General features: G+C 50.0%; 1 protein-coding gene across 3 annotated transcripts in view; it reads left to right on the forward strand.

Annotated features, from left to right (window-relative positions):
* The window catches only part of FKRP (fukutin related protein), a 7,192-nt gene extending 3,154 nt beyond the window's left edge, over window positions 1-4,038 (forward strand). For all 3 annotated transcript variants that reach the window (XM_053401893.1, XM_053401895.1, XM_053401894.1), the window contains exon 2: window positions 2,068-4,038. In XM_053401893.1, the coding sequence (XP_053257868.1) occupies window positions 2,160-3,671 (1,512 nt within the window). In that variant the 5' untranslated portion in view covers window positions 2,068-2,159 and the 3' untranslated portion in view covers window positions 3,672-4,038. The remainder of the gene's footprint in view (window positions 1-2,067) is intronic.
* Window positions 4,039-17,549: the final 13,511 nt, after the last annotated feature.

Consider the following 17,549-nt stretch of genomic DNA (forward strand, 5'->3'; position numbering starts at 1 on the left):
AACTCTGCTATTATGGAAAAGAAACCTGATCTTTTTTGTTTGTGTTTTTTCTCCTGAGTAAGCGGCCTTCCCCCAAAGGAAGCTTTCTTGTCCCAACCCCCCCTTCATTTGTCTACAGAGGGAGGAGGGTTACAGAGCAACGATTGTCCCTTTACAAACAGAAGCCTTGATCCCTCCAGGGAAATGAGCAAGCTTGATCTAAATAAGATTAAATAAGGCAGCCCCCTCCTGTTCTCCGGGCCCATCTGCCACGCCAGGAAGATTAGTGGGTTTAAAAATAAATAAAAAAGACATATGTTGAGGGGTTGCACTCATTAGCGCTACTCTTTTGTTGGCTTCCCTGCTGGTGGTGGTTAATGCCCAGCACGAGCCTTGATGCTTGCACATGCCCGAAAGCATGTTGGCATTTTCTGGCGGCACTACCGTTCTCCAGGCGGCGCTGTTCCCAACACACCTCACCATTTACCCAGCTTGTGAATTCTACTTCTGGCATTTTGCAGTTCTTTTGGAAGGGCTGCTTGCAATTCATTTGCAAAGACTGGCTGTGGAATTCACCTGCCCTCACATCGTGAGATCTGAATGTGTTCCATCTCATGGCAGGTCACTTGAATCCATATATGAAGTCTAGATAAGCACTGCATGCTCTGGCCAGCAGAAACACTCCAAAGTCTCGGGCAAAGTCATTTCCCAACTCCCACTGGAGTTGCCAGGGTTTGAATATCGGACTTCCAGAGCATGGGTTCTGCTACTGAGTGATGGTCCCTCCATATTTTTAATAGCAGTTCATAGCCACTGAGCCTAATGGACAGGGGTGCCAACTTGAATAAAATAAGGGAGGGCAGGTAAGCCCCACTCTGTATAATTGATCACATCAACTTGGTGGAGGGGGTTCAGCCCCCTCAAATACTTTATTGGGGGGCTAGAAGTTGTCTCCTATGAATGGCTATGTTCTACTGTTGGAGGCAGCATGTTTCTGGAAACATCATGAGAGGACAGTGTTTTTTTTCTTGGGTCCTGATTATGTGCTTCCCATAGGCATCTGGCTGGCCTGTGTGAGAACAGGATGTTGGACTATGGTGGCCTGATTCAGCAGGTTCCTCTGTTGTTCTTACGTTTTTCTGGATATAATGGCTCCACAGGTTCCCCATCCTTCATTCAAGAACACTTCTTCTTTGTGCTGGCGGCATGCCACAGTCTGGATTGCCTAGAGCGCTGCGTTCTAGGGCGCAAGAGTGTGTGTGTGTGTGAGAGAGAGAAAGACAGAGAGAGAGAGAGAGAGACGAGCTAAACTAATTCAGTAATGAAAGGCTGCTGTGTACCTGCAGAATTGGCTGCCCGTTGCTTCTCTGCATGAATTGTTGTTCTGAGCTTGCCTCCTACCAAACATTTGTTCTACGGTGCAGAGGAATTCCGTTTCAGCTATGCACCAGGTGCAATTGGATCATTGGTCATGCCTCGTAAGGAGGAACCACAGAAGGACTTGCTCTCAGAACAGCCTTCCCTAAATGTGTCTCCATCTTGACATACGCCCCAGTGCCATGACCCTTGCAGAAACATAGAGGTGGGTTTTTCTGCGGGAAGACAGTAAGGTAAAGGTACCCCTGCCCGTACGGGCCAGTCTTGCCAGACTCTAGGGTTGTGCGCTCATCTCACTCTATAGGCCGCGAACCAGCGCTGTCCGCAGACACTTCCGGGTCACACGGCCAGCGTGACAAGCTGCATCTGGCAAGCCAGCGCAGCACACGGAAACGCTGTTTATCTACTTGCACTTTGACGTGCTTTCAAACTGCTAGGTTGGCAGGAGCAGGGACCGAGCAACAGGGAGCTCACCCCGCCGCGGGGATTCGAACCGCCGACCATGCGATCGGCAGGTCCTAGGCGCTGAGGTTTTACACCCACAGCGCCACCCGCATCCCGTACGCGGGAAGACAGTGAGACCCTCTAAAAGGAAATCATTTTAGGTAAAAAGTTTGCTTTTGGTCTCAGAAGTTTGGAGTGATCTACAGCTGATGGTAAAATGGTATTTCCTAAATGTACGATCTTTTGATTATTCTCCCTGGTTTCCAGGTGAACTAAATTTGGATGGATGAATCTGGAACTGCGAGACTCTCCGTGGGCCAGAGACAAGAGCTCTTCCAAACTCGCCCTGCGCTCGCAAGATGCGCATCACCTTCTGCCAAGGCGTGCTTGCTGTTGCCATCACCATAAACTTACTGATCCTTTTCTACATCTCGAGGCTGCAGCAGCGTGTCTTGCACCGCCACAGGGACCACCCGCACCCCAGTGCCCACCAGCCCCGTGGCCTGCTGAGGTCAGGCGTGACCGTCTTCATCAGGGAGTTTGAAGATTTTGAAAACTATGTCCCCGACGTGGTGCGTCTCTTCTTGAAGCACAAACCCGAGCTGCCCGTCGTGGTGGCAGCAGACCGATTGCCTTATCCTCCTATGGTTCTCCCTGGCGCTCCCAACATCCAGGTCGTCGTTCTCAAGCCATCCCCTGACCAGCCTGCCCACGTCTCCAGGCCCGAGACCTACGTGAAGACGGAATACGTGGCGCTGGTGCCGGATGGGGTGAGGGTGGATTCTGCATCCCAGCTGGAGCGAATGCTGGAGGAGTTGAAGGCCAGCCAAGCTCAGGTGCAGATGGTGGCGGCTCCAGTGCAGTCGCTAGCTCCCCTCCAGTGCCTGAACCTCAAGGTGAACCTTAAAGAATGGACGGCCGACTACACAGCAGCTCCGCCTTCCTCCAAGGTGTGTGCGGCCTTGAAAGGTGAGGCTGTCATCCTCCTGCACACCAGGGACCTCTTCAACCTCTCCATGCCCCTGGCCAAGCCCTTGCTGACTTCCCTCTTCATCCAGGCCTCCCTGCGGGGATGGGTTGTCCGCCTGCTCGACGTTTCCTTCTCAGCGCTCCACCAGCCTCTGCTCACCTCCTCCCACAACCAGTGGAAGGCCGACAACCTGGCCAAGGCCAACCGCCTGCAGCTCTTCCGCGACTTTGGCATCAAGCGGGTGGTCCTGGAGGACGGCAAGGAGCAGTGGTTTGGCTGCAGCAAGGAGACGCCCCGATGCTTCGGCACCATCCACGATGACACGCCGGAATACCTCTACCAGAACCGGTGGACGCCCCCTTGCTGCCTCCGAGCCCTGAGGGAGACGGCCAAGTACGTCATCGGCATCCTGGAGGCGTCCGGAGTGCGCTACTGGCTGGAAGGGGGAACGCTCCTCGGAGCCGCCCGCCACCAAGACATCATCCCGTGGGATTACGACGTGGATCTCGGCGTCTACCTGGAGGACATCCCCAACTGCGAGCTGCTCCGGAGTGCCGATTCTGGCTCCATCGTGGACGAGAAGGGCTTTGTCTGGGAGAAAGCCATCGAGGGGGACTTCTACCGGGTGCAGTACAGCGAGCGCAACCACTTGCACGTCGACCTGTGGCCCTTCTACCCCAAGAACGGGGTGATGACCAAGGACACGTGGATGGACCACCGGCAGGACATCGAGTTCCCGGAGCACTTCCTGAAGCCCTTGGTCCCCATCCCGTTTGCCGGCTTCCTGGCTATGGCGCCCAATGATTACTGGAGCTTCCTGGAGCTGAAGTTTGGAGAAGGGGTGATTGAAAACCCAGAATATCCAAACCCAGCTGTGAAGAGCATGGAGAAGGGAAACTGAAGGAGCCCTCGTGAAGGCCCAAGCCTTAAAAGGAGAGGTTCTCGAGTATCTCCGAGCTGAGAGCTTTCCTTCCTTGAACACTTAATGCCATGCAAATGATTATGCAGTCAGGTGATTTACCTGCCCGTTACAGGTACCTCGGTGTCTTGTCCATACTGGAGGAGATGTTTGCAACAGTGAATTGTTTCAAGGTAGCAGCACTGAATGTACATTCTGCCTTTCTGGATCAGATCAAAGGCCCATCTAGTCCAGCATTCTGTTTCCGATGGCAGCCAGACAGGTGCGTCTGGGAAGGTCACAGTCGGGGCATGAAGGTAATGGCTCTTTGCTGTTGTTGGTTTCCAGCAGCAGAAGTAGACTACCTTGGTGCTTGAAGGTTTCATTTTGCTGACCCTTTGAAAACGGAAAGGCTAGGGAGGACCATTGTTGCAGTGAGTTGCAGCGTTGCCTTTCAAAATACAAGGGTCTGTTACGTCACCCCAGGAGGAAAAATCCCCCCCGCTGTGGACAGCTGGTTGTTCCAGCAAGAGTCACGCAACAGAGCAAGCAGCTGCAGTGGCTTTCACAAATCAGTCATTTTCCAGAGAGGTAGCTGTGTTAGACTGTTGCTGCAAAAAAACCCAGTGAGTCTTGTGGCACCTCAAGGACCAGCAAATTCAGTGCTGTCAGTTATTCTGTGACTGAAAAACGAGACTTCTTAGGATTCAGCATCCCGCTTCCTCAAAACTGTCCAGGAAGAATTTGATAAGGAGATCGTACCGACAGCCAAATAAGGAAAGTGTTAGAAGTAGGTTCAACAGGAGAAAGTCAGATGCTGAGAACCAGATAGACAGCTCCTATGAGTACAGTGGTACCTCGGGTTACAGACGCTTCAGGTTACAGACACTTCAGGTTATAGACTCCGCTAACCCAGAAATAGTACCTTGGGTTAAGAACTTTGCTTCAGGATGAGAACAGAAATCGGGCGGTGGTGGCAGGAGGCCCCATTAGCTAAATTGGTACCTCAGGTTAAGAACAGTTTCAGGTTAAGAATGGACCTCCGGAACGAGTTAAGTTCTTAACCCGAGGTACCATTGTATATGAAGAGCCCTGCATCCTATTTGTACCACAGTGACTAAGGCCATCAAGATCCTCCTGGGAAGCAGGCAGAAAGTAGGTAGAAAATAAATGGCCAGGGCTTCAGGAAGGGAAAAGAATTAGCACTGCTGGTGTGATACACCCTTCGAAGTCAGACAGAAAGCATTCACAGAGTCATGAATTGCAAATTCTAAATCCTCATATTCTGCCCATTTACTGGTAGATTGGAATGCAGGAAGCGCCTGTCTCACTGCAGCTGCTGTTCCCTCACTGAGGAGGACCAGTAGACTTTTATTTCAAACAGGACGTGGGGGACTAGATCACACTGTTTTGAATGCGCAAGTGAAGTCAGCGGGGCATACCCCAAAGGAGGTAAGCTGAGGATTGCGGCCGCGCTCTGGCAGCCTTCCTGCAGAGATGCCATTGGTGCAAATCCAGCAAGGAGACAACTGCAGCATAGATGCGAGGATCTTGCCTTGTAGAATTCAGAACTTGGGGGGGGGGCTATCCCTCTTTTACCACTGCTTGGTTCTGCTGCTGCAAACTGATATTAATTGGATGGATTAATTTGATTTTATCTAACATACGTTTAAACCGCCTTGAAGAGGAAAAGCCACCTCAGAGCAGCTTATAAAACAGAACACAGCAAAACATACTTAATAATAATAATAATTTATTATTTATACCCTGCCCATCTGGCTGAGTTTCCCCAGCCACTCTGGGCGGCTCCCAATCGAGTGTCAAAAACAAAACAGCATTAAATATTAAAAACTTCCCTAAACAGGGCTGCCTTCAGATGTCTTTTAAAAATAGGATACCTGCTTCTTTCCTTGACATAGGATGGGAGGGCGTTCCACAGGACGGGCGCCACTACCAAGAAGGCCCTTTGTCTGGTTCCCTGTAAGCTCACTTCTCGCAATGAGGGAACTGCCAGAAGGCCGTCGGCGCTGGACCTCAGTGTCCGGGCTGAACAATGGGGGTGGAGACGTTCCTTCAGGTATACAGGACAGAGGCCGTTTAGGGCTTTAAAGGTCAGCACCAACACTTTGAATTGTGCTCGGAAATGTACTGGGAGCCAATGCAGATCTCTGGACCAGTGTTATATGGTCCTGGCGGCCACTCCCAATCACCAGTCTAGCTGCCGCATTCTGGATTAGTTGTAGTTTCTGGGTCACCTTCAAAGGTAGCCTCATGTAGAGCGCATTGCAGTAGTCCAAGCGGGAGATAACTAGAGTATGCACCACTCTGACAAGACAATCCGCAGGCAGGTAGGATCTCAGTCTGCGCACCGGATGGAGCTGGGAGACAGCTGCCCTGGACACAGAATTGACCTGCGCCTCCATGGACAGCTGTGAGTCCAAAATGACTCCCAGGCTGCACACCTAGTCCTTCAGGGGCACAGTTACCCCATTCAGGACCAGGGAGTCCCCCACACCCGCCCTCCCCCTGTCCCCCAAAACAGTCCTTCTGTCTTGTGAGGATTCAACCTCAATCTGTTAGCCACCATCCATCCTCCATCCCTCTCCAGGCACTCACTCAGGACCTTCACCGCCTTCACTGGTTCTGATTTGAAAGAGAGGTAGAGCTGGGTATCATCCACATACTGATGAACACCCAGCCCAAACCCCCTGATGATCTCTCCCAGCGGCTTCATATAGATATTAAAAAGCATGGGGGAGAGGACAGAACCCTGAGGCATCCACAAGTGAGAGCCCAGGGGTTTGAAAGAGCCCAACACCACTTTCTGGACATGGCCCAGGAGAAAGGAGCAGAACCACTGTAATAAATAAAACCAGCAATGCACTATAAAATACCGGCCTCCAAATGTTAAAATCTGGCGACAAGATATGGCTAAATCCTTCAGTCCACTAAGAACCCCTAAAGAGAAGGCCAAGGAAATGCGGATGGGCCGTGGCCTAGTGGGAGAGCACTTGCCTTGCATGCAGAAGGTCCCATGTTCAGACCCCTGCCTGAAACCCAGAAGACCTGCTGCTGCCAGTCCGTGTGGACAAGGCTGAGCTACATGGACCAGTCGTCTGATAAGGCATCTTCGTTATGCTCCTAGATGCATCTTCGGAGCTTTCTAAAGGGCCTCTGGTGATGGGGTTTGCCAGGCCTTCAATGGCGGCCAGATAATCTAGAGACAAGGGGCCGTTGCAAAGACATAAAGGCAACTCTCCATTTACGTGGGGGTTATGTTCTGAGGCATCGCGCCTTTAATAAGTGAAATCACGTACCGTATTTTTCGCTCCATAGGGCGCACCTAGTTTTTAGAGGGGGAAATCAAGGGGGGGAACTTCCCCCCCCCAGCCCCAAAGAGCAGCGTACAGGCTGCGCGCAGCCTCTCCTTGCCGGAGGGGTTGCATGCGGCTATGGCACAAGCCAAGACAGCGAGTGGGATGGATCCTGCTCGCTGTTTTGGCTTCCTCTTTAGCTGCGTGCAACCTCTCCCTGCTGGAGGGGCTGTGCGTGGCTATCCCTGAAGCCTTCGGAGCGCAGCGCAAGTTCCCGCTGCACTCCCCAGGCTTCGGGTTCCTTTTGCTGAAGCCGGGAGAGCAAGACTCTCCTGGCTTCAGCAAAAGGAACCTGAAGCCTCCAGAACGCAGCGGGAACTTGCGCTGCGCTCCGAAGGCTTCAGGGGGCTATCCCTGAAGCCTGGAGAGCGGGCGGGGTCGGTACGCACCGACGCCTCTCGCTCTCCAGGCTTCAGCAAAAGCAACGCAAAGCCTCCAGAGCGCGGAGGGAGCGCTCCCTCTGCGCTTCGGAGGCTTCACATTGCTATCGCTGAAGCCAAGGAGGCTGCATTCGCTCCATAGGACACACACACATCGCCCCTTAATTTTTGGAGGGGGAAAAGTGCGTCCTATAGAGCGAAAAACACGAAACACATTGAAAAAGCCTGCAAGTACCCCTTTCTTCTTGCCCCTTTCCACGACGTTTTTGTGGTGTTTTCAGGTCAATTCTGCATTCAGCGCATATATGTGATCACACATATATTGAGCGTGCATAAATGGGGGGGGTGCCTGTATACCCTTGCCTGCCAGGGTGGGTGGTAGCAGAGTTGCAACCCACCCACTCCCAAAGGAAGAAGACTCATTCTTGCAGTCATTTGTGCAGACACCTCACTTCCCCTCGCTGAAAGTCGTTGACAGGGCTGGGGTGGGTGGGAGCAGGGTGTTGCATAAATTTCGCCTCGGGGTTGCGTTTTATGATTGCAGCGTTATTAAATTTTTAAAAAGAAAGAAAAAGAAAACAAACCTTGTGCCACTCGCGTTTAACTTGGCCATGCTTCTGTTGGTTTGCTTCTTATACTTAACAGCATTGTAAAAAGTAAAAAAAAATTAACCCTCCTCAGGGGTTGTTGGATTAAGCCAAAGGAAATACCAGAAATGTAGGAAAACTCTAAAGGAAGGAGAAATAACATAAAGAGTCCCATTGTGTTTTTGCTTTTGTTTTAGCCCGCTTGAACTGCCTGGGGAGGGTGGCTAGCGGTTTTGAAGGTGGTCAGGTTATTATTATTATTATTATTATTATTATTATTATTTATTATTATTATTATTATTATTATTATTATTTATTTGTACCCCTCCCATCTGACTGGGTTTCCCCAGCCACTCTGGTCGGCTTCTACAAAGACAAAAAATACACTAAAATGTCACACATTAAAAACTTCCCTGAACAGGGCTGCCTTAAGACGTCTTCTGAATGTCAGGTAGTTGTTTATCGCTTTGACATCTGATGGGAGGGCGTTCCACAGGGCGGGCACCACTACCAAGAAGGCCCTCTGCCTGGTTCCCTGTAGCTTTGCTTCTCGCAATGAGGGAACCGCCAGAAGGCCCTCGGCACTGGACCTCAGCGTCCGGGCAGAACGATGGGGGTGGAGACGCTCCTTCAGGTATACACTTTTGGGCTCTCTGCCCCACCTGCCCACGTGACCGCAGCCCGCTCTTCCACAGCATAGTCATAGCAATCGTGGGCTTGTCTGGGGTCACACAGCATCTGTGGCAGGTGTCTCACTTTGTACAGGTGCAAGGCTGCCTGTTTCTTTGTCCCTCTCCAGTTGTGTGCTAGTGTACCAAAAGTCGTGCAGACAATGGTCACCTTGTTTCACCTCCCTGCAAGCAGTTTCCTTATAGCCATGAATGCATTGTCACAAGCACAATTTACAAGTTCACATGCACAGCTTGGCAGCCTTCAATCTCCAGGGTCACTTGAGGAGAGGCTTTGTAGCTAATTGCAGACCTTCGGCATGAAAGCAAGAGCCCGTATCCTGACTGCCCCGAAGATGAAAGAGCCAGTCTTCAGATTTTCAAACTCACAACCCGAATCCACAGCACCCAGATTTAATTCTTAAAATGCCTCTGCCCCTCTTTATGTCCTCTGTTTCTCTTCCACCTTTTCCCTAAACAACACTGAGGATTGGGGTTGAAAGGGTAGAAACATAGAATTGTAGAGTGGGAAGGGACCCCGAGAATCATCTAGGCCAGGGGTCAGCAAACTTTTTCAGCAGGGGGCCGGTCTACTGTCCCTCAGACCTTGTGGGGGGCCGGACTGTATTTTGGGGGAAAAACAATGAACGAATTCCTATGCCCCACAAATAAGCCAGAGATGCATTTTAAATAAAAGCACACATTCTACTCATGTAAAAACGTTCTGATTCTCGGACCATCTGCGGGTCGGATTTAGAAGGCGATTGGGCCGGATCCAGCCCCCAGGCCTTAGTTTGCCTACCCATAATCTAGGCCAACCCCTCCATTGCAAGAATCACAGTGACGGGCATCTATCAGCCCAACCAACCTCTGCTTAAAAACCTCCAAGGAAGGAGAGTCCATCACTTCTTGTGGGAGTCTGTTATACCGTCGAACAGCTCTGTCAGAAAGTTCTTCCAGATGCTTAGTTGAAATCTCCTTTCATGTAACTTGAATTCAGAAGGGGAACAGAGAACTCCAATGTAGAATTATTACCTGCCCCAAACTGGATATCCCGGGATATCTTGGATGAAGGGCCATGGCAGTGAAACTACTACAGAACCAGTTTATGGTACTGACAATCCTGCGCTTTCAAATTTTCTTTTTGCACACGTTCGGGTGTCAGTAATTCTAGCGTCACGAGGCTCTAATGCCTTGTGGGCCTTTGGTTTATTCATGTTAATTATGCTCGCCTAGTGTTCTTCAGAAAGCGGAAGAGATATTTCGAAATTAAACGTCCCCTGTAGACAACATAGAGGTTCCCCCACCCCCTTCATATCACAGACGCAGGAAATACAAAAGCGGATGTCTGCTTTCCAGGACCTGAGATTTCAGCTGATAATCTGCCCTCCCAATTACTGCCGCCTCTGAAGTTTACCCTCTCCCAATAATCCTAGAGTTGTGGTTTTTTAAAAAAAATCCTGACTCCTGCCTGGCCTTTAATACTGAGGTAGGTTGTTGTTGTTGTTGAGTCGTTTAGTCGTTTCCGACTCTTTGTGACCCCCTGGACCAGAGCACGCCAGGTACTTCTGTCTTCCACTGCCTCCTGCAGTTTGGTCAAACTCATGCTGGTAGCTTCGAGAACACTGTCCAACCATCTCGTCCTCTGTTGTCCCCTTCTCCTTGTGCCCTCCATCTTTCCCAACATCAGGGTCTTTTCCAGGGAGTCTTCTCTTCTCATGAGGTGGCCAAGGTATTGGAACCTCAGCTTCACGATCTGTCCTTCCAGTGAGCACTCAGGGCTGGTTTCCTTCAGAATGGATAAGTTTGATCTCGCAGTCCATGGGCAGGTTACCTTTGATAATAATATTATAATAATAAATTTTATTTATATCCCGCCCTCCCCAACCTTTCAACAAATGTATCTGTGGCTTGCATTTATCACATAAATTGTGTACAGAGAAGATGGAAAGCAGCAGTAAGGAAAGAAACAAGCCAGCGAGAAAGGAAACATCATTGCCGTTGCAGGAAACAGACGGACCTGGAAAGGAAGTGGGTTTTCCCTGAGCTGGAAGTGAAAATGGGCAGGTAGGGCCGCAGTTCCTTTCCAGCCAAGGACTTGGTGCATGCAAGAGATTTCTACAAACACAATCTGGGATCTAATCCTTAGCTAAACGTCACAGCTCAGAGTTAACTAGGGGTAGACCTAGAACAGGCTTCCTCAACCTCGGTCTTCCAGATGTTTTTGGCCTACAACTCCCATGGTCCCCAGCTAGCAGGACCAGTGGTCAGGGATGGTGGGAATTGTAGTCCAAAACATTTGGAGGGCTGAGGTTGAGGAAGCCTGATCTAGAACGTCTCTACCTCACCTGTTGCCCAGCTTTCCCCCCCATTTTTTAATTGATTTTCAACATCACAAAAATAACATAACAATACACACAACAAAGAAAAACACACCACACTACAACAAACTAAATACACAAAAAAAGAATTATCTCTTCAAATATCCAACTCTCATCACATTGATAACTGACTTCCTCGAGTCCCCTCTAACTGAATTTCGTTGTATCTCCTGTATAACAGTTCTCCAAGTTCATAATTCTAATAAAATTAACTCCTTTCATTTACTAACTTCTCCTTTATTGATATTCTAATCCTTAATATTTACTACCACATATTCTTATTCTACCCCTAGGCCTATTTGTTACTTCCAAGAATTTTCTTATTATCTTATATATTTGAATTTCTTCCAATACCTGTTGCCCAGCTTTTTGCTAGGTTGTGTGAACTTTTTGCCAGAAGAGGGCAGCAGCAGCCTGCCCTCAAACTTCCTTATAAGACAGCGTCCCAAAACACTGAAGCTACAAACCTCCACTCTTCCAGCCTGCCAGCTGCTGCCACCCTCCCAAGATCCAGTTTCACTGGATGGGCCTAAGATTAAGGACAAAGTCAGTCCATGCCTAGTTAAAGAGGTAGTGATGGCTGCCAGTCTGGATGGCTTTAAAGGAGGGTCAGAGAAATTAATGGAGGATCTTTTGCCATCAATGGCTCCTAGTCACAACGGCTATGCTCTGCATTAGCAGTGGGAGCTGTTAGGCTTCTGAATATCAGTATCTGGAAACTGCAGAAGGGGGAAGGGCTCTTGTATCAGAGTCCTGCTTGCAGGCTTTCCACAGGTATCTGCTTGGCCACTTGTGAGAACAGGATACTGCCCTAGATGGGCCACTGGCCTGATCCAGGAAGGCTGTTCTTGTCTTCAGAATTTGCATGAGACTCCAGATTTCTAAAATGAGAGGGGTTGAGTTTCAGCTCGATCAGTGAAATTCTTTATGCCCCTCGCAGCTGCACACGAGGCCAATTGTAGTGAGTCACTGCTGGGAAAGGCAATAAATTCCTGAATATTGTTTGGAAAGCCACACAGCGCTGTTTGGGGGATTAATTTAGCTTGTGAATAAGTCCTCTTGCTGTCAGGGGGCGGGATATAATTCGGAGCAAACATGCATGGGATTGGGCCACACTTAAATGAGGCAAAACCCTATGCGATTGTTCTCCGGCGGCAGATTTTGCATCAGTTTTATGGTTTATGTAAAACTATCCACGGGAGCTTTTGTTCTTCTTCTGAGCATTTTAACACAAATCAACAGCTAAGCCCCATTTCTGGGCGACGGTCACGCAATTGCCAAAGGCACAATAAATGCATTGCCTCAATGTGTTTGTTTTGTTTTGTACGACACTCAAACCACAGAGCCTAGGACTTGCCAATCAGAAGGTCGGCGGTTCGAATCCCCACGACGGGGTGAGCTCCCGTTGCTCGGTCCCTGCTCCTGCCAACCTAGCAGTTCGAAAGCACTTCAAAGTTCAAGTAGATAAATAGGTACCACTCTGGCGGGAAGGTAAACGGCGTTTCCGTGCGCTGCTCTGGTTCGCCAGAAGCGGCTTAGTCATGCTGGCCGCATGACCCAGAAGCTGCACGCCGGCTCCCTCGGCCAGTAAAGCGAAATGAGCACCACAAGCCCAGAGTCGGCCATGACTGGACCTAATGGTCAGGGGTCCCTTACCTTTTACAGGGTAGCTTATAGCATGGCCCTCCCAATGCCATTGGAATCCAGCTCTCATCATCCCCTACGGACAGTCTAGGAAATGGGTACAAAACAACAGGGAGTCTATCATGTCAAACCATTATTCCTCCTAGCCCAGCACTCTTGATGTCTGGCTGTCAACAAGGGAAGGCCCATGGCTCAGAGCAACTGTTTTGCATGCAGGTTTAATCCTCTGTATCCCCAGATAGGGTTGGGAGATCTCTGCCTGCAGAGCTGCTGCCAGCCAGTGAAGACAATACTAAGCTAAATAGACCCAACGGTCTGACAATACAAGGCAGCTTCCTAGTATTCCCAAGCTCTGGCACAGAGGTCTGCCTTTCCTTTAACTAGGCTCTTCTCTTGGGAGTAATAAATGGAAATCTGCCCTTATTCCCTTATGGGGAACACAAGAGCCCTTATAGAGTCCTTTGTAGGTTCTCCATTGGTCGGAGAAAAGAACAGAGGCCAACCAGAGAATATTGAGAAGCAAAGCAGCTCGTAAGCCTGATCTTTATTGAACTGTTGCAACAGGGTGCCCCCTTCACATGCAGGAAAGGAGGAGGACCCAGAACCCAGTTGTGCCCGCCCTGGAGTCCAAGACCATCCCCCAGACACATCATACCTACATCACAGAAAGGGTGGTCTACAGCAGAAATCTGAGTGCCTTGTTTATCTCCTGTCATTGTTTATCTCCTGTGGCAGGTTACCTGTGAATGCTTACTTGATTGGATACCCTGGGGAGCCTGGCCGGTCTTTTGTAGTGACAAATACTTAGTTCCTGAGCCAGGTCACAGGCTCACCCTATTCATAGACATACCCTTAAGACAGGATTTGTGAAAGAAAAGACAATGGGGAGGCTTTTCCATTTTCCTTGACCTTGCAGAGAAATAATTTGGTCAGTTTGGGAGCCAAAATGGCTCCAGGACTGCCCTCCTGTGCGGCCTCAGACATGTGGCCCATAAATTTATGTACGTGTTTGCCTGGCAAATCCATGAACATTTATTTTATATATATATATGTAAAGGTAAAGGGACCCCTGACCATTAGGTCCAGTTGTGGCCGACTCTGGGGCCGCGGTGCTCATCTCGCTTTATTGGCCGAGTGAGCCTGCGTACAGCTTCCGGGTCGTGTGGCCAGCATGACTAAGCCGCTTCTGGCGAACCAGAGCAGCACACGGAAACACCGTTTACCTTCCCGCCGGAGTGGTACCTAATTATCTACTTGCACTTCGATGTGCTTTTGAACTGCTAGGTTGGCAGGAGCAGGGACCCAGCAAAGGGAGCTCACCCTGTCGTGGGGATTCGAACCACCGACCTGATCGGCAAGTCCTAGGCTCTGTGGTTTAACCCACAGCGCCACCTGCGTAAAAGACCATAATTTTTTATTTCATGGGAAATAAAAACTGCAGCCTCGCAGTGTCGGGCCTGTTCCTCTCCAGCCAAACCTCCCTCTCCCTTTGTGCACACAGCTTCCCCTTGTTACACACCCAGCCGTTTGGGTGTGTCGTGTATGTGCCAGGTGCTTCAACCTTGCCAGGTACCAAAAGGGCAGAGTGGGAAGCAAGCTGCAGCAAGTCAACAGAGGACAGAAGACCGCGTTCCCTTAAGGTCTGTTTTTCCTTGTACCTCAATCCCCGTGTTTCTTTGTTCAGAGGCTGGCGAGCACCCAGGAGCTGCACCCACGCAGCTATTCAGCCCAGGCACGAGCAGCTTCTCAGAGTTTGCCAGGGCAGGCCAGGATTTGCAGGATACCTGAACTCGCCTTGAGCCTAATGCAGCCCGCAGAGACAGCAGGCGCCCCTTGGCTTTCGTGCAGAGCTGACTGTGGTTCCGGCTTCCACAAAGAGAAAACCTGCCACCGGAAAAATGTAGCTACAGTCAAAAGTACATGATGTGGCTTGCAATGTTCCCCTTCAGTATTTGGAATGAAGATACAGAAGAGATTGTTGTTTAGTCGTGTCCGAGTCTTTGTGACCCCCTGGACCAGAACACACCAGGCACTCCTGTCTTCCACTGCCTCCCACATTTTGGTCAAACTCATGTTCGTAGCTTCGAGAACACTGTCCAACCATCTCGTCCCTGGAAGACTCCCTGGAAAATACCTAGATGTTGGGAAAGATGGAGGGCACAAGGAGAAGGGGACGACAGAGGACGAGATGGTTGGACAGTGTTCTGGAAGCTATCAGCATGAGTTTGACCAAACTGCAGGAGGCAGTGGAAGATAGGAGTGCCTGGCGTGCTCTGGTCCATGGGGTCATGAAGAGTCGGACATGACTAAATGACTAAACAACAATGGGGTCGCAGCACTCATCTCGCTTTCAGGCCGAGGGAGCCAGAGTTTGTCCACAGACAGCTTTCTGGTTGATGTGCCCAGCATGACTAAACCGCCTTTGACACAACGGAACACCGTGATGGAAACCAGAGCGCATGGAAACACTGTTTACCTTCCCGCCGCAGCGGAACCCATTTATCTACTTGCACTGGTATGCTTTCAGATTGCTAGGTTGGCAGGAGCTGGGACAGAGTAAGAGAGCTCATCCAGTTGCAGGGATTCGAACCGCCGACCTTCTGATCGGCAAGCCCAAGAGGCCCAGTGGTTTAGACTACAGCGCCACCCGCGTCCCACTGCCCATTAAAGTACTGTACTAAGTTAGATGAATAAATAGACCAGGTGTAAGGCAGGTTCCTGTGTTTCCTTCTCCTTAAGGTAGGAAGGCTACCTTGGGTAGCATCACTTCCACTAAACTCAGGAACTGCAAATAAGAGTTTGGGGGGGGGGGAGGAAGAGGACAACCCGTGCAGGCAATGGCTTGTAGTACTTTATTTATTTATCATGGAAGTTCCTGTAATAATAAGACAAAAAAATTGTTCAAACAATTCTCATTTTTAGTAATTTATAAGCCATTGCTAAGGTCCGTATAGTTCAAGCTATGGTTTTCCCAGTAGTGATGTATGGAAGTGAGAGCTGGACCATAAAGAAGGCTGATCGCCAAAGAATGGATGCTTTTGAATTCTGGTGCTGGAGGAGACTCTAGAGAGTCCCATGGACTGCAAGAAGATCAAACCTCTCCATTCTTAGGGAAATCAGCCCTGAGTGCTCACTGGAAGGACAGATCCTGAAGCTGAGGCTCCAAGACTTTGGCCACCTCATGAGAAGAGAAGACTCCCTGGAAAAGACCCTGATGTTGGGAAAGATGGAGGGCACAAGGAGAAGGGGACGACAGAGGACGAGATGGCTGGACAATGTTCTCGAAGCTACCAGCATGAGTTTGACCAAAGTGCAGGAGGCAGTGGAAGACAGGAGTGCCTGGCGTGCTCTGGTCCAGGGGGTCACGAAGAGTCGGACACGACTAAACAACAACAACAACAAGCCGTTGCTTGCAGTGGTCAGCAAACCTGGCAGGGGTTGCTTTTGCACTAATGGGCAGAAAAAACTATTGCGGACACCCTTCTTAGACACTGCAGAAGATTCTATTGACTACAGACTGTGCTGCTTTGAAACCTAATTTCATCAGCAGAGGCCTGTGGAAACCTGGGAAGCTGCAGGCAACCTGCTGGCAACTGCTGCGCCACACTTTACATCGAGAGCCTCAAGCGTAAAAAGTGGTAACGCAATCGCCTTCTGCGGGGGAAGCGCCACAGAAACGATTTAACATTAATGAAGAAAACAAACCGAGACGCATTGCTTCCAAATCTGTTTTTATTATCTTGTGCGATGTGGCAATTGCACATTTCCTTCCCCCACCCCACCCCAATGTAGGAAGGAGATTGTGTGCAAATAACAACCAACCTGATTTATCTCCCCCACCCCCAAAAAATCAGTCTCGCCACCACTTTGGGGGGTCGCTAGCTCACCAGAAACATGACATTCCTTGCCTGCATCTTTTTAACAGCAGCTTGATTGCAGGTCCAACTTTAAAAGAATGGAAAGCAGCAGCTCCCTGCAGATCAGGCTGTTAATAAAGACAGAAGAGCAGGGCCTGGTTTGAAAAAATGCAAGCCCACCGCCACCCCTCTGCCCCCGCCAAAGCCCAGCAGGTTCAACATCAGAGAAAAATGCCAGCTGGCACAACAGCCCACCTGGCTCACCTGTTCCAATATTGGGAAGGAAGTTAACATAGCTGCTTCCTAGGGAAGCCAGCTCTTAACCCAGGCGTCAAATACGCCCCCGACATACAGAGATGGTGCTGTTCTGCATCTCTGTTGACTGTGAAACAGAAGCTAAAGCAAGTGCACCACCCAATAGCACTTAGCAGTATAGGCAGCCTCCAGGCTAGGCTCTCTTCCATACAGGACCGGGACTGAGGGCGGGAGAACTGCAATAGCAGCAGAAGGAATGACACAGAGAGACCACGTCCATCTCCTGTTTTCACTGAGCAGCTGAGAAGACTTAGCAGCAAGCAGATGATCCTCTCTCTGGGCAAGCAGAAAGACCAGATAACCCCGTAGGTTCCCTTCCCAAATTTTGTGGCTCAGGATGACCGAAGTGTCCGCTGTCATGTGCACCCAAACCCCATTGCAGATGGGGGCTTAGGGAGCCCCAACAGTTGTCCGCACTTTCCCTCTTTGTGGGTTGAGGGCAATTCTGAATGGCGTTCAGCAACGGAGGGTACTTTTAAGCAACAGGAGGTAGCAACTGTTAACTAAAGCAGCGTGAAGAGTAGCAACTTCCACCCACAGCCTCCCACTTGGAACAATCCACCTGCAGAATACAGAGGGTGGCATATTTGGCACTAAAACAAAACCCATGTTTATTTTGAAGTGCCAGCTGGACACCAGTCACTGGCATTTGAAGGTTTACCCAAAGTGGAATGT

This window comes from Podarcis raffonei, chromosome 8 (genome assembly GCF_027172205.1).
Source record: "Podarcis raffonei isolate rPodRaf1 chromosome 8, rPodRaf1.pri, whole genome shotgun sequence".
NCBI lineage: Eukaryota > Metazoa > Chordata > Lepidosauria > Squamata > Lacertidae > Podarcis > Podarcis raffonei.